Source organism: Zeugodacus cucurbitae, chromosome 2 (assembly GCF_028554725.1).
Source record: "Zeugodacus cucurbitae isolate PBARC_wt_2022May chromosome 2, idZeuCucr1.2, whole genome shotgun sequence".
Taxonomy (NCBI): domain Eukaryota; kingdom Metazoa; phylum Arthropoda; class Insecta; order Diptera; family Tephritidae; genus Zeugodacus; species Zeugodacus cucurbitae.
This window is the reverse complement of record NC_071667.1, coordinates 52,912,169-52,938,320: the sequence shown is the minus strand read 5'-3', so window position 1 is coordinate 52,938,320 and position 26,152 is coordinate 52,912,169. Positions and strand designations below refer to the sequence as shown.

The window sequence follows — 26,152 nt, the reverse complement described above, 5'->3', positions numbered from 1 at the left end:
ATTTACTTGTTATTTACAAGCATTTTATTTATATTAATATGTCGTGTTTACTCGTATACTATTGCTTGTATTTTATTATTTTTCACTTACTAAAAAAGTCAACCCAACAATACATGAAATACATAACTTTTATACTGATTCATGATTCACATATACAAACACAGCCTTCACACAAGCTTTAAAATATCAATAAAACAGCGAGTATTGCTTAATAGACACGCACACGCTATGTGTATAGCGGACACATTAAGAGCTGACCGCCTGCATATGCAACTAAATGCAAATAATAGTTTACAATGAAGCGAAGCACATGGAATTTTCAATGAAATATAACGCTTGCCAACATACAAATATTCGTATATATATGTATGTAAATACAGAGTACATATACATATTTGCATACATGCGTGTATGCGTTTAAAAAATGCAATTACTTGTCGCGTAATTGTATAAATGTGACTGTATGCAATTATTTGCTTGGCACTTTTTTATATACAGTATATAGGAGAGCGTACGTTTATTTTATTGGTCAGTTGGCGTTATTGTTTTACGTACAGTTTTATGTTTAATATTAAAGTTGGTGGCATATAAAAAAATATAGCGCAGTTTTATAATACTTACCCATATACACATACTTAATTTTTATAGGTATTCATGTATACCTATGTTTGTATGTGTGTGTGTGTAACATGCTTGTATTGATAATAACCACCATCTCCATTGAAAATACCTGCAATGCCGTCATCCTCCCAAAGGCAACGTCATTAACAACAACGTCATCGCATTGTTTCGACATCATTTTTTTCCACTTTGCCACCAATGCCAGCGCAACAATAACAATAAAATGAGGCAACTATGGCAACAATCGAAGTGCTCTATAAATGTTTATGTCGCAGTTGTGTAGAGTATTAGGAGTCTCCTTAAATTGTTATTGTTAGCATTTGAAGAATTCCTTGATATAAGTTTGGTCACATAAGCTTTACGGTTAAAAATACTTTAGCTGCAATATTAAAACAATTGAGCAAGGGATGATTTGGATAGTTTCACTTTAAGATGGTTAGAGTATTCTCTCAGCTTTAGAATCACAATATAATTCATTATTTAGATGTGATTATTCACGGATCTTGGACCTCAACAACACACCTTTCAATATAGTAACCAACTAAACGATGGAAGATGTGATCGAACTTACATATTTACCTAAATGAAGTCAATAGCGAACCAGGATCAAATGATTGTATGTATGTGATTGGCGTTGCAACCGTTTAGCTGGTTATAGCCGAATCGACGATAGTGCGCCACCTGTCTCTCTCCTTCGCAGTTCGGCGCCAGTTGGAGATCCCAAGTGTAACCAGGTCACTCTCCACCTGGTCCCTCCAACGGAGTGGAGGCCTTCCCCTTCCTCGGCTTCCTCCGGCGGGTACTGCATCGAACACTTTCAGGGCTGGAGTGTTTTCGTCCATTCGGACAACATGACCTAGCCAGCGTAGCCGCTGTCTTTTTATTCGCTGAACTATGTCAATGTCGTCGTATAACTCGTACAGCTCATCGTTCCATCGTCTGCGGTATTCGCCGTTGCCAATGTTCTGAGGACCATAAATCTTGCGCAAAATTTTCCTCTCGAAAACTCCTAGTGTCGTCTCATCTGATGTTGACATCGTCCAAGCTTCTGCACCGTAAAGCAGGACGGGAATGATAAGCGACTTGTAGAGCTTGATTTTGGTTCGTCGAGAGAGGACTTTACTGTTCAATTGCCTACTCAGTCCAAAGTAGCACCTGTTGGCAAAAGTAATTCTGCGCTGGATTTCGAGGCTGACATTGTTCGTGTTGTTGATGCTGGTTCCCAGGTATAAGAAATTATCTATGACCTCGAAGTTATGACTGTCAACAGTGACGTGGGGGCCAAGACGCGAATGCGCCGACTGTTTGTTTGATGACAGGAGATATTTCGTCTTGTCCTCATTCACCTCCAGACCCATTCGCTTCGCCTCCTTATCCATGCGGGAAAAAGCAGAACAAACGGCGCGGTTGTTGCTTCCGATGATATCAATATCATCGGCGTACGCCAGGAGCTGTACACTCTTGTAGAAGATTGTACCTTCTCGGTTTAGCTCTGCAGCTCTTATAATTTTTTCCAGCATCAGGTTAAAGAAGTCGCACGATAGTGAGTCACCTTGTCTGAAACCTCGTTTGGTATCGAACGGCTCGGAGAGGTCCTTCCCAATCATGACGGAGCTTTTGGTGTTGCTCAACGTCAATTTACACAGCCGTATTAGTTTTGCGGGGATACCAAATTCAGACATCGCGGCGTAAAGGCAACTCCTTTTCGTGCATCTGTTCCATCGTCATCGATTGGGGGATCGGGTTCGACATCTCCTGGTGTTGTACTCTCACTGCCATTCAGCAGGTCGGAGAAGTGTTCCCTCCATAATCCCAGTATGCCCTGGACATCGGTTACCAGATTACCACCTTGGTCTCTACATGAGGATGCTCCGGTCTTGAAACCTTCGTTAAGTCGCTTCATTTTTTCATAAAATTTTCGAGCATTCCCTCTGTCTGCCAGCTTCTCAAGCTCTTCGTACTCACGCATTTCGGCCTCTTTCTTTTTTTGTCTGCAAATGCGTCTCGCTTCCCTCTTCAGCTCTCGGTCGTTTGCAATGTTGCGAGGTAGGCAGTCTGTTTTCTCTCCGCTGCGAGACGGCACTCCTCATCGTACCAGCTTGTTTTTTGTCGTTGCCGAAAACCAATTGTTTCGGCTGCAGCGGTACGCAGTGAGTTTGAGATGCCGTTCCACAGTTCCCTTATACCGAGATGCTGATGAGTGCTCTCAGAGAGCAGGAGTGCAAGTCGAGTAGAGTATTTCGTGGCTGTCTGTTGCGATTGCAGCTTTTCGACGTCGAACCTTCCTTGTGTTTGTTGACGGGCATTCTTTGCTGCACAGAGGCGGGTGCGTATCTTCGCTGCGACCAGATAATGGTCCGAGTCTATATTTGGTCCTCGGAGCGTACGCACGTCTAAAACACAGGAGACATGTCTTCCGTCTATCACAACGTGATCGATTTGGTTTCGCGTGTTTCGATCAGGAGACAGCCAAGTAGCTTGATGTATTTTCTTATGCTGGAATCTGGTACTACAGACGACCATATTTCGGGCTCCAGCGAAGTCGATCAGCCTCAGGCCGTTAGGCGATGTTTCGTCATGGCGGCTGAATTTTCCGACTGTTGTGCCAAAGACACCTTCTTTACCCACCCTGGCGTTAAAATCACCAAGCACGACTTTTACATCGTGGCGGGGGCAGCGCTCATAGGTGCGTTCTAGGCGCTCATAGAAAGCATCTTTGGTCACATCGTCCTTCTCTTCCGTTGGGGCGTGGGCGCAAATCAGCGATATGTTGAAGAACCTCGCTTTGATGCGGATTGTGGCTAGACGTTCATCCACCGGGGTGAATGCCAGGACTCTGCGACGGAGTCTCTCTCCCACCACAAATCCAACACCAAATTTGCGCTCCTTTATATGGCCGCTGTAGTAGATGTCACAAGGACCCACCTTCTTCCGTCCTTGTCCCGTCCATCGCACTTCTTGGATGGCGGTGATGTCAGCCCTAAGTCGTATGAGGACATCAACCAGCAGGGCAGAGGCACCTTCCCAATTAAGGGTCCGGACATTCCAGGTGCATGCCCTTATATCATTATCCTTAAAACGTTTGCAGGGGTCGTCATCAAAAGGGGGGTGTCTCATCCGAGGCTTTCGTAGATTTTTCATTGGGGGGTGTTTTTATGTGGTGGGTCCCAAACCCTACGCACAACCGCATAAGCGGGCTTCGCCTTCTCACTTTAGCTCGCCTTCAAACGGATGTCTGTTGGCTACCCAGAGGATAATTGGTCTAAAACCGGAAGTCGTGAGCTGCTTGAACCATGTGGAGAAGAATCGTTTCTGGCCACTCCCAAGTGAGTGACAATCAAAAACTTTCCTCACTTGCGTGAACTTCTACACATGATCCCATCCTCCAATCAAAGATCAAATGATTGCATGGGGCAAAATCGGACCACTGCCACGCCCACAAAATGGCGATAACCGGAAACACATAAAGTGCCATAACTAAGCCATAAATAAAGCTATGGAAATAAAAGTTGGTACAAAGGATCGCACTATGAAGGGGCATATTTGGCGTGGCCCCTAGTAAGTCGCCCCTAGTAAGTTTTTTGTACATATCTCGTAAACAGCTTGAGCTATATCAACCAAACTTTCTATAATCGTTTCTTTTAGGTACTACTTTATACATTCCAAAAATGTTTAATTCAGTAAGGGAAAAAACCAGAAACCTTAAATTTCATTATAATGAAGGTACAGAAGGGCTCCACCCAAATTGGTATACAAAATTTTAAGTGAGTGTGACACCGCTCACTTAAGGATCAAAAACCAAAACTCCGAAACTACTCTACCAATATCAATGAAATTTGGTTTGTAATATTTCCTTTGCATTCCAATGATATGTTGTCAAAATAGTCCAAATCGGTTCACAACCACGCCTACTTCTAATATACCAGAACTTTGACGATATATAAAGTAAGAACTAGTGAAGATATCGCAAAAGAACTTTGCATAAATACTGCATTTATAGTGCGGCAGCCCCTTTCTAAAAATCGACGAAATCGGACCATAGGTTTTCAAGGCCCCTATATATCGTACATGAGGACCTCGGTGCTTCTAACCTAATATTAGGGTTTCCTACTTTCAATGAACTTAACCATATATATGACAAATATGTGTGGTTCAAATTGTGTATAATATTATTTAATCTTAGCCCTTCCTTACTTGTTAATATCTTCTTTCGTGGCAACAGTTGTGGTTTAGAAATGACCTTGGGTTCGATTACTGCTCCGACCAACATCGAATAGCTTTTTAGTAGGGAACGAACCTTGAGATGTAATATCAATTTAACAATTGTATTGAAGGAACTTCCGAGGAAAACCGTTAGATCATCGAAGTCGTCGGATACTTCAAGATTCCAATCACATGAGCGGATGGGAAGCTCAATTAAACTAACTTTATGCCAAAGTAAGTTCAGAGATTAACTAGATTCCGTTCCAGTAATATAGGTTAACTAGACTTTCTTTACTTGTCGTACGTTAACCTAAAGAAACCCAGGGCTGTAGTGTTATTAACTACTAAAAAACTGAACTTCGGTGGGCTTATATTGTCCATTGTCAGTCAAGCTTTTATTATTAAACGACTAAATTGATTCACTGCAAGCGCCTAACTACTAGACTACCGTAGGTGGTCTTAAATCACTTAGATTTCCTTTCGAATTCAGAGATACAAATCTAATAAATTACTGTCAATACAATGAAGGACGCGCCTAACGGTTTTCGCACGGAATTTATGCAATATTTTGTGGCTTTTTAAAGCTCGCAAAGCTAGCTAAAGCGCCCTTTTCTTTTAGCAGCGTAAATTTGTAGGAGCATGCTTTGCGTGTTTACTTTTGTTAATTTTGTCTTCCTTTCAGCGAAGAAAAAACATGCGTGCTTTGTTGTAGTTGTTGTTTAGTTATAGGCAATGTATACACATAAATATGTGTGCGGCTTGCTGCGACATGCTCGCTCGAACCTTATCGGTCTGACCTAAACCCAAATAGCGAACTAACACGCGATTACAATGCTGACCTCTAGTGCGGCAGTTTGAGGTCCCTTAAGCCGCTGTTAAAACAAAAACAAAAACAAAGCAAGCTCGATAAACAAATACATATATAGTAGATTTGTCAGTGCGGATGAAAATATAATAGCAACTAAGGCATGTTAAAATTTATCGAAAACAAAATTTTATGTTCTCCTTTTTATTTTTACTTTCGCTTCGCCGCAGGCATGCGCTCGTCCTTTCGTCCTTTTGGCATTTAAGTTGAGTTCAATTTTTGTAAGTGTGTGCTTTGTGAAAAATTTATGGCTCATCACCGCAGTGAGTCGGTTTGAATTCTTTCACTTTTTTTTGTACGTGGTATTATTGTTGTTTACTTTGGTACTTCTTAAACTGTTTGCGCCGCTTACTTTGGAAAGCACCGGCGAAAGCGGTGGCAAAAAAGTGTGTTAAGGACAAACCGAAAAACGATTGCACACTTAATTCCACGAACGGAAGTCGAGCGATTTTCAACTAAATTATCCTTGAAATGAGTTTATACGGTATTATTGTTGTTGTTGCCTTTATTCCACGCATAAGGAAACTTATTTCGAAAAAACAACGAATGTGAAAAGTTTTATTTGCGTTATAATCGAGTAAGTGGCGCTTAAGCATCGACCGAGCGACACAAGCAGACACACCAACCAGCATTGGACAATCATGTGAGCCTTTACGCCATAAATATTTATAAGCGCATACTTTGCGGTTCGGACAAACAACTTAATTGCACGCAGTAAGCGCACAGTTACGACAGCATTTCAGCGCCAGCATTCTTAAAGTATAATAATTTATTGTTTTTAAAGTTTGCAAATTAAATTACGCTCTACTTGATAGCCGCTAATAAAGCTTTGATAATGATAATAACGGTAATTGGCTCTGATTTAATTTCTTGAGTGCAAAGCGATGCTGCGATACTTGAAGGTGACTTTATTACTATACTACTGATTCAATAAGAAATTAATAGATAACAGATAGCAAAAGAATGAATCTACTTTCTACCTTCTAATTATACTTTATATTTGATAGTTTGCGTTGTTTGTCAAAGCGCATTTTTTTCATAAAATCTGCCTGTTAAAATTTTCACTCACAAATACTTAGATTTATTCGAACTCGAAAACTTTTCCGTTTAAGCAAAAGTAGCCGCAGTATAAGCATTATTTCAGGAAATTTGTACTTCAATTTTTTTTTCAGAAATAAGGAAGTTGAGGAACACATGATGATATCATTATTGTTTCCAGTTCTGAACCTTCACCTTATTGATACGAATCTGCCTGTTAAAATTTTCACTCACAAATACTTAGATTTATTTTCTAAACCAAGTTTTCTTCAAGTTTTAATTTTATATAGGCAACATTTATTTTTATTAAAGAAGGTACGAGATAATTCAAAAAACGTTGCCTACATTTAGGCGAATTTGTCAATTATTTACAAAAAAATAGAGAATAATAAAATAATTGACAAATAACAATTTGACATTAAAAAATTTTTAGGGAACAACTTTAAAAATATATACAACATTTTATAATTTGGCGGGTGAGAATACTGACTTATGGGAAAAACATTTTCTAAGTAAAACTTCGTCTAGATGATGGTATTTCATATGCGAAATTTAGTATTTCTGACAGAGAAGGGCATCTTATAAAAATGTGTAAGTCATTTGGAGGAAAATAAATACTTATACGCCTCTCCATTTATTGGAAAACATTTAGAAGGAAGAAGAAAAAAAACAAAAAGCTCGATTAAAGAAATGCGAAACTTTTGCGCTTTATCAGACCCCAAATAAAGGTTTTTTCAAAAGAGATGCTCACAAGTAAACCGATGGGGCCATATTTTTTTCCCCTCTTTTGACATTTCTCTTCATTAAGGTTTGCCATTTCATCATAAAAAGATCCAACACAGAGCCGAAATAATATAGAATTTACTACCGAAATTCGGAGTCCGTGGCCTCAACTTTAAGAGCGCTACGTCCAATTTATGGTCTTCATAATCGTCCTGTCAGATCAACAATTGAGCGTTTAGGGTAAAAATTTTAATCCACTGGCACAGTACAAAATGTTCTCGTGCCAGTGAGACAAAGAAGTGCACGTAGTGTCGAGAATATTGTTGTCGCAAGCGCATCAATTGAGTAAAACCCAAATAAAATTGACGCAAGAACTGCAGCTGCTTGACCACCAGCAACAACTTGCGAATGATGTCGGACATCGAAAAATCAACTTCGGCGATTAGGCTCATTTCTGACTGAATGGCTTCGCCCATTCTCCATGAGTCACAATTGTATCCCGAAAAAATACGGTTTGGTGCGCTTTATGGGCCGGCGGCGTCATTGGGCGGTACTTCTTTCATGATGATCAAAGCCGGCACGTTACTGTAAATGGGAATAGCTACCGCTCAATGATAACCGAATATTTTTGGCCCGAAATGGATGATATGGACTTAGACAATATGTGGTTCCAACAGGACGGCTCCACAAGCCACACAGCGAATGTCACAATCGATTTTTTGTAACCCAAATTTGGTAAACGTGTTATCTCACGAAATGGCCCAGTCAATTGGCCGCCTCGGTCGTGCGATTTGACGCCGTTAGACTATTTCCTGTGGGGCTACGTCAATTCTATGATCTATGCCAACAATCTACAGTCTACAACAACAAGACTATGCTACGATTGATGAACTTCGTACGAATACCGTACGTGTCTGCCGATTTATGCTTGATATCCGCCGAAAATTGGGTTCAGCGTCTGGACTTCTGCAAGCGTACCATGCAAAAGAAAAATTGTTAAGTTGCATACATAATGGCATCGAATGTACTTTCACAGGAATAAAGAATTTCATTGATATCCCAAACCGTTTTTGTAGCGCTCTTATTGAAAAACTCTTTATTTATATTGAAAGCAAAGGCTATTTGTGTCAAGAATTTTGAAGTTATCTTTGACATTTAACCAATAAAAATTCAGCCTCAAAGTGTTTACCAATTAGGCTAACCGCCATTTGGAGTCGGATTTATAAAAATATAACTTTTTTGAACGTAATCAACCAATATATCCAAAAGTGAACGATAAAGCGAGATAACCCTCATCGACTATAATGACAGTACAAGACACATATTAATCAATATACAATAACTAGGTGAGCAAGTTAGATGTCTCCAGGGTCAAGCACTGGTCGATTAAATCGATTTTTTTTATATCGATATTGGACAACATTAACCCAACAAAATATGTGTAGAGATCTGTTTGCATCCCAAACTTATTGACATTTGCGGGAAATTTTGTTTTTCTTTTTTAATTCCAAGAAAAGTGCGACTGAGGCTAATCGACATTTGTAACCGTTTTTATACAAAAAAAAAACCGAAATTTACAAAAAAAACGGCGGAAGCAAAGTTGTAGACCTAATACAATCAAACCCAACTAACTAAAACTATTCCTCCAATAAGAAATTTATTGTGGAAATTCATAGTCGCACAGCGTAAGAGAAACTCAGTGAACATAATTTGAGAATTGTCTTTCGGGCAGAGATTGCAAAGGAAAGAGTATGAATTGAACCGATCTTGTGCTGCAAGGGACGTTTTTTCAAACAATAAATGTGATTGAAACACCAACGGGCTTGGAACACCGCTGGTCTTTGAACATCATCAGCATAAAACGTACTTAAAGTTTACTTTGGAGCTGTGTAAATAATGGTCCGACTCGAAAACTTTTCCGTTTAAGCAAAAGGATCCGCATTATTTCAGGAAATTTGTACTTCAATTTTTTTTTTTTCAGAAATAAGGAAGTTGAGGAACACATGATGATATCATTATTGTTTCCAGTTCTGAACCTTCACCTTATTTGAAACGAACAATCAAGTGTTGAGTATTCCAATTACTCTGATGGGGATGTGTACACTTAAAACGATTACTAAATCCAACCAGCTTCCGAAAAGAGTTCCATAAAGCCTTATATGTTATATATATATTTGGCGTAGGAACCGCTTTAAGCGATTATAGCCGAATCCACCAGAGCGCGCCACTCATTCCTCCTTTTTGCTTTTTGGCGCCAACTGGAAACACCAAGTGAAGCCAGGTCACTTTGCACTTGGTCTTTCCACCGGAGTGGAGGTCGTCCTCTTCCGCGGCTTCCTGCATCGAATACTTTTTGAGCTGGAGTGTTTTCTTCCATTCGTACAACATGACCTAGCCAGCGTAGCCGCTGTCTTTTTATTCGCTGAACTATGTCAATGTCGTCGTATAAATCGTACAGCTCATCGTTCCATCGTCTGCGGTATTCGCCGTTGCCAATGTTTAGAGGACCATAAATCTTGCGCAAAACCTTTCTCTCGAAAACCCCAAGAGTCGTCTCATCGGATGTTGTCATCGTCCACGCTTCAGCGCCATACATCAGGACGGGAATAATGAGCGACTTATAGAGTTTGATTTTGGTTCGTCGAGAGAGGACTTTACTTTTCAATTGCCTACTCAGTCCAAAGTAGCACCTGTTGGCAAGAGTGATTCTGCGTTGGATTTCAAGGCTGACATTGTTCGTGTTGTTGATGCTGGTTCCCAGGTATACGAAATTATCTACGACTTCAAAGGTATGACTGTCAACAGTGACGTGGGAGCCAAGACGCGAGTGCGCTGACTGTTTGTTTGATGACAGGAGATATTTCGTCTTGTCCTCATTCACCATACGCTTCGCTTCTTTATCTAGTCTGGAAAAAGCAAAACAAATGGCGCGGTTGTTGCTTCCGATGATATCAATATCATCGGCATACGCCAGGAGCTGTACACTCTTGTAGAAGATTGTACCCTCTCTATTTAGTTCTACAGCTCGTATTATTTTTTCCAGCAATAGATTGAAGAAGTCGCACGATAGTGAGTCACCCTGTCTGAAGCCTCGTTTGGTATCGAACGGCTCGGAGAGAGATCGAACGATCCTGACGGAGCTTTTGGTGTTGCTCAACGTCAGCTTACATAGCCGTATTAGTTTTGCAGGGATACCAAATTCAGACATCGCGGCATAAAGGCAGCTCCTTTTCGTGCTATCGAAGGCAGCTTTAAAATCGATAAAAAGATGGTGAGTATCGATTCTTCTCTCTCGGGTCTTTTCCAAGATTTGGCGCATGGTGAATATCTGGTCCATTGTAGATTTTCCAGGTCTAAAGCCACACTGATAAGGTCCAATCAATTCGTTGACGGTGGGCTTTAGTCTTTCACACAATACGCTCGATAAAACCTTATATGCGATATTGAGGAGACTTATACCACGGTAGTTGGCGCAGATTGTGGGGTCTCCCTTCTTATGGATTGGGCAGAGCACACTAAGATTCCAATCGTCAGCCATGCTTTCTTCCGACCATATTCTACAAAGAAGCTGATGCATGCACCTTATCAGTTCTTCGCCGCCGTATTTGAATAGCTCGGCCGGTAATCCATCGGCCCCCGCCGCTTTGTTGTTCTTCAAGCGGGTAATTGCTATTCGAATTTCTTCATGGTCGGGTAATGGAACATTAAATCCATCGTCATCGATTGGGGAATCGGGTTCGCCATCTCCTGGTGTTGTACTTTCACTGCCATTGAGCAGGTCGGAGAAGTGTTCCCTCCATAATCCCAGTATGCTCTGGACATCTGTTACCAGATTACCTCCTCGGTCCCTACATGATAATGCTCTGGTCTTGAAACCTTCTGTAAATCGCCTAATCTTTTCATAAAATTTTCGAGCATTACCCATGTCGGCCAGCTTTTCAAGCTTTTCATACTCACGCATTTCGGCCTCTTTCTTTTTACGTCTGCAAATGCGTCTCGCTTCCCTCTTCAGTTCTCGATATCTATCCCACCCCGAACGTGTTGTGGTCGATCGCAACGTTGCGAGGTAGGCAGTCTGTTTTCTCTCCACTGCGGAACGACAACTCTCATCGTACCAACTGGGTTTTTGGCGTTGCCGGAGACCAATTGTTTCGGCTGCAGCGGTAAGCAATGAGTTTGAGATGCCGTTCCACAGCTCCCGTATATCGAGATGCTGATGAGTGCTCTCAGAGAGCAGGAGTGCAAGTCGAGTAGAAAATCGCTCGGCTGTCGGTTGTGATTGCAGCTTATATGTTACATAAATTTCCTTTCTTTGTCAATTTCAAATATGCTTTTTCTTTAAAGGAGATTTGTGATATACAAATGAAAATCTACCAGATAGTATAATTAGGTCTCCAGGTGATGACGGTCGCAGAAATTGAATCAATCTTAGAAGTATAGGCTCTTGAATTAAACCAAAATCGTTTTAAAACTGAAAGTCTTAAATATTTTTGGGTTTTGACCAAGAGTGATATATGATTGCCATGAATATACTATTCGTTGGCTTTCACACAACATTTATGTATTTGTGCTTTATGGGCACTTCTTTCCAGCGGACCACTGTAAATATTAGAACTGTCACACTTGTCAGCCGCATTCGTCCGCATCACATTGTTGCTCTAGTGACATTTTTCATGAAAGTGAAGTCTACGAGCATGCACTCATTCACATTCGCACACAGCGAATTCAAAATATGCAAACAAACAAACAACAAACAAAAAACAACGTAATGCAGCAACACTTCAAACAAAACGAACGAAAACAATGGCGAAACAAAGGATAATCAGAGAGAAAGTGAAGAACACCGAATGGCGAACAAATGAATGAATGTGCCAAAGAATGTACAGCCGCAGTAATAACGGTACATTTGAAATGTGTGTGTGTGTGAGTGTGTGAGTGCAACACGGACAAGAGGGCAAGTGCGAATGACGCAAGTGCTGAACCACAAATGTTGCAAACATTTCAAATGCTTGCAACAAAGTGAATATGTATGAGTCACAAGCGTGGGTGTGTGTCTGGGTGTGTGCTTGTGTGCCATACTTTTGGTTTCTGCACTGTGAACTATGCTTTGCTCTGGTGTGGCTGGTAAACTGTAGCTTTTAAACTATTCACGAGCATTTACGTTGCTTTTTGACATGACGAAAATAAAAGTGAAAGCGAAATTGCAATTGAAAAGGAAACCATGAAATTTATATAGAAAACCTCTGGTATGAAAATTAATATGACTGCTGCATGTGTACCGTTAGTTCAAGTGCACACTCACACACATACATATCGTTATAAAGTAGAAAATTTATTTTATAAATAATTAGTGCGCGTTTCAGAGTGTTTTGGGTATAGTTAAAAGCTTTTATTAGAGCGAAGTTTTCATGTTTGCATTTTGCGGGAAATAATTATACTAAAAATTAATGTTTTTTCTCAGAATGCTTAAATATGAAACAGAAAACTAATATTAGTGGATAAAACAAAAATAAAGATAATAACAATTTTGTTAAAAAAAAACTTCGGCTTTAGCACAAATTTTAATTTTTAGCAGTTACTGCAACAACAACACTCCAAAAACAACGCATTTTTTAATATATTTAATGGCTGAGCTTATGTGGTCATGGCGTATGAGTGACATTTCATTATTCTGCTTGGGTTAGTTTTTTTTTAATTAGAGAGTTATTGTTGTTGATGTTAGTCGATTTTCAAAAACGTATTTGTTATAAATAATGCATTTTAAAGTGAGCATACACTTTGAGAAGTCAAATAAGCACTGTTTCAAGAATTCTGTTAACTATTTTCAGTTAATATACATACACATATTTTATATGCTCCAATTGGTGAATAAAATCGATTCTTTATAGAGCCGAAAGCAGTTCATAATATGGATTTTTTATTTGTGTTGTGCCCAAGTTACAGACTAAATATTCTACTGTATTTCTTAAGTTGTTGATGCCGAGAGTAGACCATTGACTTTACATAAAGAAGTATCTGAAAGCGATTATTTACTTATTCCAAGTGTAGAACCGTATACGAAACACTTTTATGCACATTAAAATTCTAATTATACTGAATTTCTAAAGAAAGCAATATTTATGCATATTATTGAACTCTATCACATGTATTTATATTAAAAATTAAAGCTAAATATAAATCTACAAAGAAAATTAAACAGTGAAAGGCATAAGGAAAAGTAAAAAATCTCATGTTTTATCCAAAAAGTATAAAAAGATAAATCTCCTTCAGTGCGAACGGCTAAGACAATCCTTAGAAAATTAGTTGAATAGATTCACTATGTCATACTCAACCCATATGATTACTTGGTCCGTGATGATAATAATTGAAGTATTATAACGATACACACATTTGAAACCAACAATCCACATTTATGTTGGGCCTTCACTCTCGAATATACGTCAACCGTATTTAACTTTTAATGTCGATAGAGTGTACCTTAATATTATGAAATTATGGAAAACGCATGTGCATAGTTTTCCCCTAAAGCCATATATAACTTTAAAAGGCTATAGATATCGAATATTAAGATCTCAGTCCCTATGTACAATTTGTAATATCAGCAGATGGCATATTTATTTGAAAGTATTCCAGAGAGAACCCTTTTCTTTTAACAATTCATCTGTGCTTAAAATAGTTAAAATCGAGGAATTATTATACTTCTACTAGGTTCCAAATACCAAACAAAATAAAGGGAGAGTATAATATTGGATATGATGTAGCTTGATGGCGAAAATTACTTAAATCGGCCAGGAATCATGACAGCCCACTTATACTATATATAATGTTTTGTTGTTCTAGTTTTAAATAAATAGATTGCGAGAGTAAAAATAGTACGGATACATCCGAAATTATCACTTCCTTACTTGTTTATATTGAAGTGAAAATAAAATCAACTACATTAATGACATCTTATACATCTCAGGCAGCACTGATTGTCACCTCTCACTACAAGTTTTTTCACATCTATTAGAAAAAAGTTTTATCTATACTACTATTATAAAGAGGAAAGATTTGTACGTATGTTTGCAATGAATAAACTCAAAAACTAATGTGCTGATTTTAAAAATTCTTTCACCATTTGAAAGCTACATTCATCCCGAGTAACATAGGCTATATTTATTGTTAGAATCTGAAATTTCTGGAAAAAGCTGAGGGTATCAAAAAAACTCCGTGAAGGAGAAGCTAAATCTGAAACTGAAAATCGTCTTAGAAGTCATGCTCTTCGCATCGCAATCACGCTCCAGAGAGTCGAGTAACAAGCGCTCGTAGCTGTTTGCTGAACAAAATTTCAAAACCTGCTAGGTACGCGCTCGATGGTCGAGTACGCAGCGTGTGCAGCGGCTTGAAGAACTAAATATTAGAAATAGACAAGCTCGCACTAGGCCGTCGAACTCTGAGCGTTCCCAACGCTTTCATAATCAGAGAAAAAGACAACGGACATCAAAGACTAAAGGTCGTAATAAGTTTTAGCTCATTACAAATCTTAATATATAAAAATCACGTGTCACGTTGTTTGTTTTCGATGGACTCCGAAACTACTGAACCGATTTTAATGAAATTTTTAACACTGTGTGCAGTTTGGTCCAACTTGAAAGATAGGATAGTTTATAACTCTCCTTATAGTCGCATTATTTATTTATTGCAAATTATTTGTTTATTATTAGCAAAGAGCTATCCATCAGTTGGTGGCACTACATTTCTTTCAAAATTTTCATGGATTTAGGCTGTCATAACAAAAGCTGCCACTTGCTGAAAACATTAAATGAAAATGCGTTGTTTGAAGTTTATATTATTTGTGGTAAAATTATACGAATCTATGACTATTCTAAATTTAAGAAAAAATCACATACAATCCGTGAAATAAATAAAGTTATGTACATATGTATGGTCAGACAAATAAGCAATGCTGCCACTCTTTTCCAGTAAATCTTCCTCGAATTTGGGAGATTTCAGAGGAATTTAGGAAATCGCAGAGTTGATTTCTGCATGTATTTCCTAAATGCAAAAAAAATTTCATTTATTTGCATTTAGGTATAGAATTTTGTATGGCTAATGCCCGGTTTCACAGTCCATACTTAAGTTGTGCCTAAATAAAATCTTAGCTAAGTATTGTTGCAAACTGAGTAGTCGTTTGCGTTTCACAGTCAATGCTTAATTTCTATAAAATTTTATTATGATATATGGCAACGTTATGGGCAACATATGTTTTACAAATGTCATTCATAAAAATATGTTTGAAATATTTAAATTATAACAGACAATACATAAATTTTCGAGGAAAATTATATCAAAAATTGATGAAAACAACAAAAGTACCCCAAATTTCAACACTAGCGAGTCGGAGCACCTATGGGAACTGAAGGAAAAGTATAAGCTGTTATTGAGTGCAAACGAACGGACACTTGCCCTACGCTACGAAAGATGTCGCTGAAAATTCAAAGCAAATTCAAAACAAAAATCAGCTGTTATTTAAGCATTGCTTAAGCCTCCCATTTTCAGTGCTTAAGCATAACCTAAGTATGAACTGTAAAACACTATTTTCCTGTTTTATCTTAAGCACAACATAAGTATGGAGTAAAATTATAAATAAATGTCCATTTGTGGGTTAGATTTGGATAATCCATGTTTTTCCCATCGGCAATTATATGTTGCATGCTCACGTGTGGGAAAACCATCAAAACTATTTGTGTTAGCTCGAGACAGGTTAACCAAAAATATTGTGCACCAATTAGTGCTAAGTTAAATTAAAATGTTTATAATTCAAAAAAATAAATACTACTATTAAAAATTAAGAATTATCTATCCTAAGATTATAAAATTAAATGTTACATGTTATCAACTAACAATTTTGTAATTAACTTCTTTGTTAAAAACTTGAATATAAAATCAAAAATGAACTATTTTATGAAAATTTGTGTACTCTACGAAAATTTTCATCAATAATTTTAAAAATTTTGACCTCAAGTTCAAATCTCAATCCCGTGGATTTTTATACCAGATATATACTAAGGTTTCCGTCTTTATTCATAAATAATAATTTCACTGTAGTGAATAGTTTACTACAGCACAGCAAATCTAAAAGTGAGGAAATGTTCATTCTGAGCATTCGAATGATTCAAACCGATTTATCGTTTAAGTTCAAAATTTTACAGTTTCATATGTACATACATAGGTATGTATGTGTCATGTTAGCGTGTTGGAGAGCCATCTTCTTTATTTGTTTACACGCTACACAACAAAACAAAGAACGAACTTCGCCAAAAATATTTAAATAGATCTGAGACGTTATTCCCTGAATATATTAACATTCCATACAAATAAATGGCCTTGAACAGAGTTCAAAAAGCGTTTTAACTATTTCAAATAAAAATTGGGCGGGGCGAAGTTCGCCGGGTCAGCTAGTAAAATATAATTTCATGTTTGAAATTTCATCATTTTACTTTTTTAAAATGAACCCACGCAAGAAACAGGAAAGTTCATACATATGTATGGGCGAGTGTGTATAAGTGTGTAAAAACTTATAACTTTTGAAATGTTTATTTAAAACAGTGCGAAGCCGGAGCGGTCTGCTAGTATTTAGATAAGAAGGAATCGTATTATGAAGTTGGAAATAACATATATTGGAGAGGTTAGGTGAAGAGATAGAAACTCTAAAAAGTGTTCTGTGACCTGATACTGCAATTATGTGCCTTTGTTTTCTGTTGTACGAAAAGCGGTGACACTTCAACTGGATAAGGATTAGAAATCAAAAGCTTTTCTTGCGGAAATTCAAATGAATTGTCTCAATTATAAATGATAATATATTTTAAAATTAATATTTCAATTCAGTATATTCTATGAATTACATATTTTCCATATAGTCAGCAGGAAACTTTCATTTTTATTATACTCAAAAGTTGTTTCTCAAAGTTTTCCTAGCAATTATGTATATCTCGAAGCACACACAAACTTGTGCTTTAGCTATGCTATTACAATACCGTTGTTTATCGATAATTCTAATTTTTATTGTTCCGCGCTCACAAAACCTCAGCAAGGCAGCAAAACAACAAGCTGTTAACACTGATTCTGCACACAAAAGCAAATGTTTTGCTCCAACTTTTTTGATGAAATTTTTAATTTTCTTTTATTTCACTACTTGCTTTTTTCGTATTTCTATAATCTCAGTTATCTTTCGCATAGTTTATAAAAGTTATTGCCGCTCTATACGAAAAGTCAAGCGCTGGGCGAATGTTCGAACTGGATGTCAACACGGTGTGTATTGTCGCAAATTGTGTTATTGAGCGCACAATTCATGTTATTGTTGTTGTTTGCCAAAGGTTTATCATTTGTTCGGCGCACACCCGCCCCGCACTCACAGCAGCTAAAAGTCATTTGTTTCTTTTCTGCTGTTTGCACATTTTCGCATAACGAATGGCAAACACCAAAATTCAATAATGGAAATTCAATATTACTCTGCCATAACTTTTTCCTTTATTTATTGGTTTAGTGTTGTTTCTGTTTCTCTGGGTTGCGCAGAAATTATCGAGAGATTTTGTTGTAAACAGCGCGCATACATATTGTCCACATGTACATATATATATTTATTTCATTTTGTTTTCCAATTGACTGCTCAGTGTGCTGGCAACCTTCGGAGGGAAGGCGTTGAATACCCAACACCATCAAGTATTGTTGCTCAAAGTTTTTCTGTTTTTTTGACAGTTGACAGTTTTGCTTTCGTCACTTCCTATGCACACCACTTTCTCTGCCTTCTTCGTACTAGCTATTGCTCCCTTCTATCCTTAAAATTTACCGTTCAATTTACCTATGCTCGTATACTTTTCCTATGCAATTCCCGCAGTTCGTTTACTATCCATGTTCTTGTTTGACAAGTGAGTGTGTGTGTGTTTCTCTGATTATTAATTTGTTGTTGCCATCAGCTGTCAACTGCTTGAACTTAAGTTTCATGTATGCCAACTTGTTAACAAATCTTCAATAACATGAAAATTTCATTCATATTGATTTTTGATTAATTTGAGTATTTGTTTTTGTTCATGTTAATATTGTATCGTTGAGTTCGGGATTAGCTATGAAATCAGTGAATTATTATTTTATGAAAAGAACAGTAATTACACGCCATTTGGCTAAATTAGTGAAGCTCTTTGTCATTTCAAAGTACCAACCTCTCCGATGAATTTCCATTATTTGGTCGTATTACTACGATCATTATTCAGCTCTGCTTAGTCGTAGGTGTTCATCGGGATCCACGCTGTAAGGTTAAAAATTTTACCAGATTTTTTTACCAGAGCTAGCTGTGGAATGTGCCATGAGGTGGACGAGGTGTAATCATCTTCTGTAATGTCCCGACTTTGCGATATCAAGAAAAAGATTTCTCGAATCTCACTTTTTCGAATAAAGAAATAACTGATGTAGAAGTGAAAAATATATACAGATTTGTAATAGGTTGAGGGCGCTTTGTCGAATTGTAATACCTAATCAAGGGGGGTCTTCTGGCTTCATAAAGGGCTGTCGTTCATAGTTTACTTGTGTTTCGCTTCTGGGAAACACCCATACATCCTAACTACTATCATGGATTTGAGAAGAGTTCTTCTAACTTCTAATCGAAATGTCAGAAGACAAGTGTGATATTATTCTTTTAGAGCAGACTTCAACATAATCTATAGCTCTTCTCCTCTTTAAATTCACTCAATTTATGCTTAAACCTGTTACCATAGGTTATCGGAACCCATATAATGCTTCTTTAAAGTCTAAAACCGATAGGTGGCGTTTATAACCAGGAATAGGATTTATCGTGCGAAGTATTTGATAATAAGTTTAAAAGAACTAAGTTTTAAATAGACAATATCAGTAGTGGTACTAAATTTTCCCTGCGAGTGCTCAATATTGTTCATAAAACCAGTCCCTCAGACATAGATCTTCCGAAACTATATATGTATGTATGTACACACGGTCGCTAAATATTTGGATTCTGGAAATAAGTTTTAATTTGGACTTTCAGTTGACTGTTATTTCAAGAAAAAGTCGCCGTTAATCGAAATTTAGTATAAATGTTTGCGAATGCATTTCATAGTTGAACAGAAGTTCTATTTATAATGCGTTTTAAAAATGATTTTGAATCCATTTTTATGGTATGTACATTGAAATTAAACTCAATATTAGGTATACTTAGATTATCGCCACGGTGTGGTAGATCTCTTGGTATCCGACTAATCGACTAAACGAATTAACCGAATAGGCCATTATTCTAATAGTCTAACAGTATCCGGATAGTTGTAAGTCGTCGACTATTTGAATAATACAAGTTCATTCATTTTCTTATTTTTATTCAAAAATTAAAAACAAACAAAAATCAAAGACTGCTTGGATTTGAAACAACTTTCATTTATTCAAATACTCGCAGCAGAGCAACTATTCGAACAATCGCAGTCGCATTGCGACTATTCGAATAGTATAAATCGGTTAATGTTCGTATGAACGGTAATCGGTTTTCAGGTTATTCGGTTAATTTCAAAAACCCATTGTTTCAGCTTTGTTCTCTTACATAAGAATTTACATGGAAAAGTAAAAACAAAATTATCTAGTTTAATGTAAGGCCAGAGACTTTAGTAAGCTATTCTCTCTCTATTCGGCTTTTCACCAATTGTTTGTTTGATTCACCACTTAACAAGTTTTAGAAATCGAAAACTTCTGAGAGTGTTTTAATACCTAATCTTTTCGAATACTTTTTTGTTGGTACACTCGCCTTTCAGTCTGGGGTTATTTGAAATATTATAACTTCATTCGCTTTTAGGAATTTTGAGTTCGGTGGTCACTAAATCCATAACCATTCCGAAGCGAGTTAAGGAGGAGGGGAACTATTTTTTCCAGAAAAAAACTTCTTTATGTCCAAATAAACGGAATGAGTGTTTCTGCATAAGTAAACTATGTACGTGTATGTGAGTAAATGAGTATGAGTTTTGATATATGTATGTATGTATGTACATAAGTGAGTTACTTTGTTTACTTTGGACTATAAATATTTGTACACATGAGAATAACTAAGCGCCTTACAAAGGTATATGTGTGTATATGTATATGTATGAGAATGTGAGAAATATTTAAAATACTCGCATGCTGGCAGCTGACTCCTGCCAACCCTGCCTGTCAACCAGCCAGCCAGGCAGCTAACGGACTATAATTTGCATAAGAAATTAATTTTCCACTACTTCACTCACTCGCACACACACACACCTACAGACAGACACAAACACAGCAATTTGCCGCACTCAACTTGCAACTGTTCAATAACGTTTGCCTCTTTTCCCCCATTCCTCTTCTGTTCTTTATCTACTTTCATGCTGCCGCTTGGTTAACTGCTACGTTCCGGCTATGCGCCATTGCAACAATGCCTTGGACGTCCACTCGCCTGCCCGTCCGCTTGCCTGCCGCGTGCTTTATCCAGCAATTGCAAGCCCTGCCCGGTGGCAAAGCCGACTTTCTTATGCGGCGCCGACAACCGTACATACTCATCGCTATGCAGATTGGATTACCACAACTGCATACATTCAACAACCATACGGATAGCCTGCAAGGGATTCTGTCCATGCAAGGGTAAGTACAGCTACAACTACAGTAGATAACAGTTATTCTTGATGCATAAAATACAAAATTAAGTGTGTACAAAAACAAAAAAAAATCGAAATTTTTTGGACCTATAACTTATAGACGAGTGCTCAGTGAGTGCAGCACTTGAAATCAGAAAATAAAAAGAAAATAAAAAAGATTTTTCTTTGACCAACACAGACACATACGAAAGTTAATGTATTGCGTCCATTAAATTATTGTTTGGCTGTCTACTAAAGTCTACAAACTAATACTGGTCTAAATTTCTATTTTATTCGCCATTCTTTTTCACTCGAAAATGCTTTCGCAAAAATTAAGTTGTCTTAATATTCCAGCAACGTAAATATGCCAACTGACAAGCTTTGACAGTGAGTTGCAAAAACAAAAACGCAGAAGCAATTTCGATTCAGTAATATTAGAATAGCTATATAATATTAGAGCTGAAGAGGGAAGCGAGACGCATCTGCAGACAAAAAAAGAAAGAGGCCGAAATGCGTGAGTACGAAGAGCTTGAGAAGCTGGCAGACAGAGGTGATGCTCGAAAATTTTATGAAAAAATGAAGCGACTTAACGAAGGTTTCAAGACCGGAGCATCCTCATGTAGAGACCAAGGTGGTAATCTGGTAACCGATGTCCAGGGCATACTGGGATTATGGAGGGAACACTTCTCCGACCTGCTGAATGGCAGTGAGAGTACAACACCAGGAGATGTCGAACCCGATCCCCCAATCGATGACGATGGAACAGATGTTCCATTACCCGACCATGAAGAAATTCGAATAGCAATTACCCGCTTGAAGAACAACAAAGCAGCGGGGGCCGATAGATTACCGGCAGAACTATTCAAATACGGCGGCGAAGAACTGATAAGGTGCATGCATCAGCTTCTTTGCAGAATATGGTCGGAAGAAAGCATGCCTGACGATTGGAATCTCAGTGTGCTCTGCCCAATCCATAAAAAGGGAGATCCCACAATCTGCGCCAATTACCGTGGGATCAGCCTCCTAAATATCGCATACAAGGTTCTATCGAGCGTACTGTGTGAAAGACTAAAGCCCACCGTCAACAAACTGATTGGACCTTATCAGTGTGGCTTTAGACCTGGAAAATCGACAACTGACCAGATATTCACCATGAGCCAAATTTTGGAGAAGACCCGTGAAAAGAGGATCGACACACACCACCTTTTTGTCGATTTTAAAGCTGCTTTCGACAGCACGAAAAGGAGCTGCCTTTACGCCGCGATGTCTGAATTTGGTATCCCCGCAAAACTAATACGGCTGTGTAAATTGACGCTGAGCAACACCAAAAGCTCCGTCATGATTGGGAAGGACCTCTCCGAGCCGTTCGATACCAAACGAGGTTTCAGACAAGGTGACTCACTATCGTGCGACTTCTTTAACCTGATGCTGGCAAAAATTATAAGAGCTGCAGAGCTAAACCGAGAAGGTACAATCTTCTACAAGAGTGTACAGCTCCTGGCGTACGCCGATGATATTGATATCATCGGAAGCAACAACCGCGCCGTTTGTTCTGCTTTTTCCCGCATGGATAAGGAGGCGAAGCGAATGGGTCTGGAGGTGAATGAGGACAAGACGAAATATCTCCTGTCATCAAGCAAACAGTCGGCGCATTCGCGTCTTGGCTCCCACGTCACTGTTGACAGTCATAACTTCGAGGTCGTAGATAATTTCGTATACCTGGGAACCAGCATCAACAACACGAACAATGTCAGCCTCGAAATCCAGCGCAGAATAACTCTTGCCAACAGATGCTACTTTGGACTGAGTAGGCAATTGAACAGTAAAGTCCTCTCTCGACGAACCAAAATCAAGCTCTACAAGTCGCTTATCATTCCCGTCCTGCTCTACGGTGCAGAAGCTTGGACGATGTCAACATCAGATGAGACGACACTAGGAGTTTTCGAGAGGAAAATTTTGCGCAAGATTTATGGTCCTCAGAACATTGGCAACGGCGAATACCGCAGACGATGGAACGATGAGCTGTACGAGTTATACGACGACATTGACATAGTTCAGCGAATAAAAAGACAGCGGCTACGCTGGCTAGGTCATGTTGTCCGAATGGACGAAAACACTCCAGCCCTGAAACTGTTCGATGCAGTACCCGCCGGAGGAAGCCGAGGAAGAGGAAGGCCTCCACTCCGTTGGAGGGACCAGGTGGAGAGCGACCTGGTTAAGCTTGGGATCTCCAACTGGCGCCGAACTGCGAAGGAGAGAGAGAGGTGGCGCACTATCGTCGATTCGGCTATAACCGGCTAAACGGTTGCAACGCCAATCACATACAATATTAGAATAACAAAGGAAAGGGTGCGATGAGATATGTGTAGACTAGAAATAACAAAATGGCAAACTGACTACACTGTGTCACAAAATTATGCAACTTAAAATAATTTAGATGATGAAAAATTTCAGAAGAATTAAGGCTTCCAAATTATTTTTTGTGTCCAAATAACGGAGACTCTCTGTAACCATGATTTTTCAGTTATTTCAATTATCATCCCTAATTATATTTTAGTTCCACAGAATAGGTAAACAAACTGTACTTGTTGTAGTGACATAAAATATTCCCCATATGGTGTGGGGGAAAGACATCGAGAAGACAGACATTGGCCAAATATAAATCTAGGGAGCGTTCCCGTTCTTGTACCGATTTCACTCATTCTCGACACCAAGCTTCATTATATCAAGATACTCACTTACTTTTGCTAAGATAACTCTCATATTAACCGATATATTATATTATACACTAGCAGACCCGGCCACACGTTTTTGTGGCTAAGGTATACATTAAATTAAGTTGGTCCAATATTGGCTTCGGCGACGATATTGATTACTCGAGGTTGATTCATGTTACGCAGCATGATGACAACTCACACTACTTTTAATTACAAAGTGAGTGGTGATAGTACAGGCATTTTAAATAGTTTGGGATAATTGACTACGTCATCCTGGTTTGTAGCTGTGTCAACTCTCTTGGACCGAAATTCTAAATTGTCGCATTAAGATCATCGATATATTTTTTTTACCACCAATATAGGTCATTCAATCCGTCATTTATGGTTATCATTTTGAGGTTTCATGTCAGGAAAACTTCTCTTTCGAGTCAATGAAGTGACAGAAATCAGTTGGAAATGCTATTAGTCCATCGAGGTGTCAACTGCCAACTGCTTCTACAATCGCAATTTGATATAGTTGCAAAAACACTCATATGTTTGTTGTTAATTGGCGATTCTTTATGTGTCGCCACAAATTTAATGATTTTAGGAATGCGATTAGCCCGTCAGTAATTGGAAGAGTCTGGCGTAAATCACCTGCTAACAGAATTCTGACTCCACCAAAAACGTTCATCGACAATCAAGATCTTTTAAAGTCCTGTGCAGTACCTCCAGCGACTTCTTGAATATTTGGAAAATCTTCGTTATAGCTCTTTTTTTTGGCGATTTTGCCGACTGGAGTTTCGTTCACCTGCAATTTAGGAGTAATTTCAAGGCCGAATTGTTTGCCTACTAACAGGTGCCAAGTTTCGCCTATTCCCGTTAACCTTGGTGGTGAAAATGAGTGGAATTGGTTCTGGAATTACATCAGCTATACTATATATATATCATATATGATGATTTTCTATTGGACTTTATACCGAATGTATTGGTCAAATTGTGTGTGATCTTTATAAAAATATAGCAATAAATTCCAAGTGTATAAAATGTTCGGTTGAACCCGAACTTAGCCTTTCATTATTTGTTACAAATTGATTTGACCTATCGACACAACCTTATACGAGTACAATTGAACAATAACAAAAATATTATAACAAAGCAACAATGACGACCTTCAAAATATTATTTTTTTATATATATTATTATCAAGCGACAATTTTTTTTTAATTCCGCACACGACCATTCAGTAGGGAGCCGACCGTGCGAGTGATCTTAACCCCCCTCCCGTACCCCCGTGCCCGAGTGACGCCTACAACTCTACAACGCATAGTTAGCCGCCGAAAAATTTCAAAATTTTTAACTCGTGATATCTTTTGAATGGAATGTCAGAATCTAATAATTCAAAAAAAAATATATATAAAGGTTTTGAAGCGATCTTAAATAATAAATAATTTATTTCGATAAGGTATAAATAAAAAGCCCTTTCATGTAGTGGTACTTTAATTAATTTTTTATATAAAATCGTTTATTGTGACAAAACTATAATAGTTAGAGATATGATGTCGCGACGTTTTTTGTAGATAATGACAAAATTGTAGTACATCACTTTGTTATATCTTCAATCGTTTTAGCAGCATTCGCGATTAAAGAAAGTTTTTTGGTATTTTTTTTTACATTATCGGAGTTTTGGTAAGGAACCCTATTTTTTTTTAAACTAAATATAGCCTATGTCACTCAGGTTCAAATCGGTACAGTATTTTCGGAGCCTATTCTAGACAAACAAACAAAAAAAACAAATCTTTCCTCTTTATAATATTAGTATAGATAGTATAGATGGGATAAAGCTCAGGGTATGTTTGAAAACCCACAAGCACTGAGGACCTCATATTCGATATCAGGGTCCGATGGTTCGATTTAGATCAGTTTTAAATAAACAATGCCAGTCCTACAATGTAGTAGTTATACAAAGTCTGATTACGACATGTTAATTGGTTCTCAATTTATACATTGCAAAGGGATTAAATCAGATTGAACTCAAAATTGAGTTATATGGGAAGTAGGCGTGGTTTTAAACAGATTTCTCCCATTTTCCTCTCGTAACATCAGGATGCCAAACAAACTATTATTACCAAATTTAGTGGAAATATACTACCACTAAACACTGAGATCCGACTCAAAATCTTCTTTGTTTAATTGTTAAATTATGTTAAAGTTAAATGAGAAGTTATCATGTCTAAAGACAGAGAATCTTGTTTGATTGAATCAACATGTTATTTCTGATATTTCCATAGTATTTCTCCGCCCCTCATAAAATTCAATGTTGAAGACACTTCTCGGGTACGTAATTTAAATTTCTGCATTGAAAAAACTCAGCCATTTAGTGA

General features: G+C 38.0%; 1 protein-coding gene and 1 long non-coding RNA gene across 7 annotated transcripts in view; one reads left to right on the top strand and one right to left on the bottom strand.

The window, feature by feature from the left end:
• The window catches only part of LOC105213548 (proteoglycan Cow), a 157,879-nt gene that overhangs the window by 105,143 nt on the left and 26,584 nt on the right, over positions 1–26,152 (top strand). For all 6 annotated transcript variants that reach the window (XM_011186451.3, XM_054225488.1, XM_011186450.3 and 3 more), the window contains exon 6: positions 20,931–21,079. In XM_011186451.3, the coding sequence (XP_011184753.1) occupies positions 20,931–21,079 (149 nt within the window). The remainder of the gene's footprint in view (positions 1–20,930; positions 21,080–26,152) is intronic.
• LOC128919887 (uncharacterized) overlaps positions 1–26,152 on the bottom strand; it is a 164,748-nt gene that overhangs the window by 114,416 nt on the left and 24,180 nt on the right. The window lies entirely within an intron of this gene.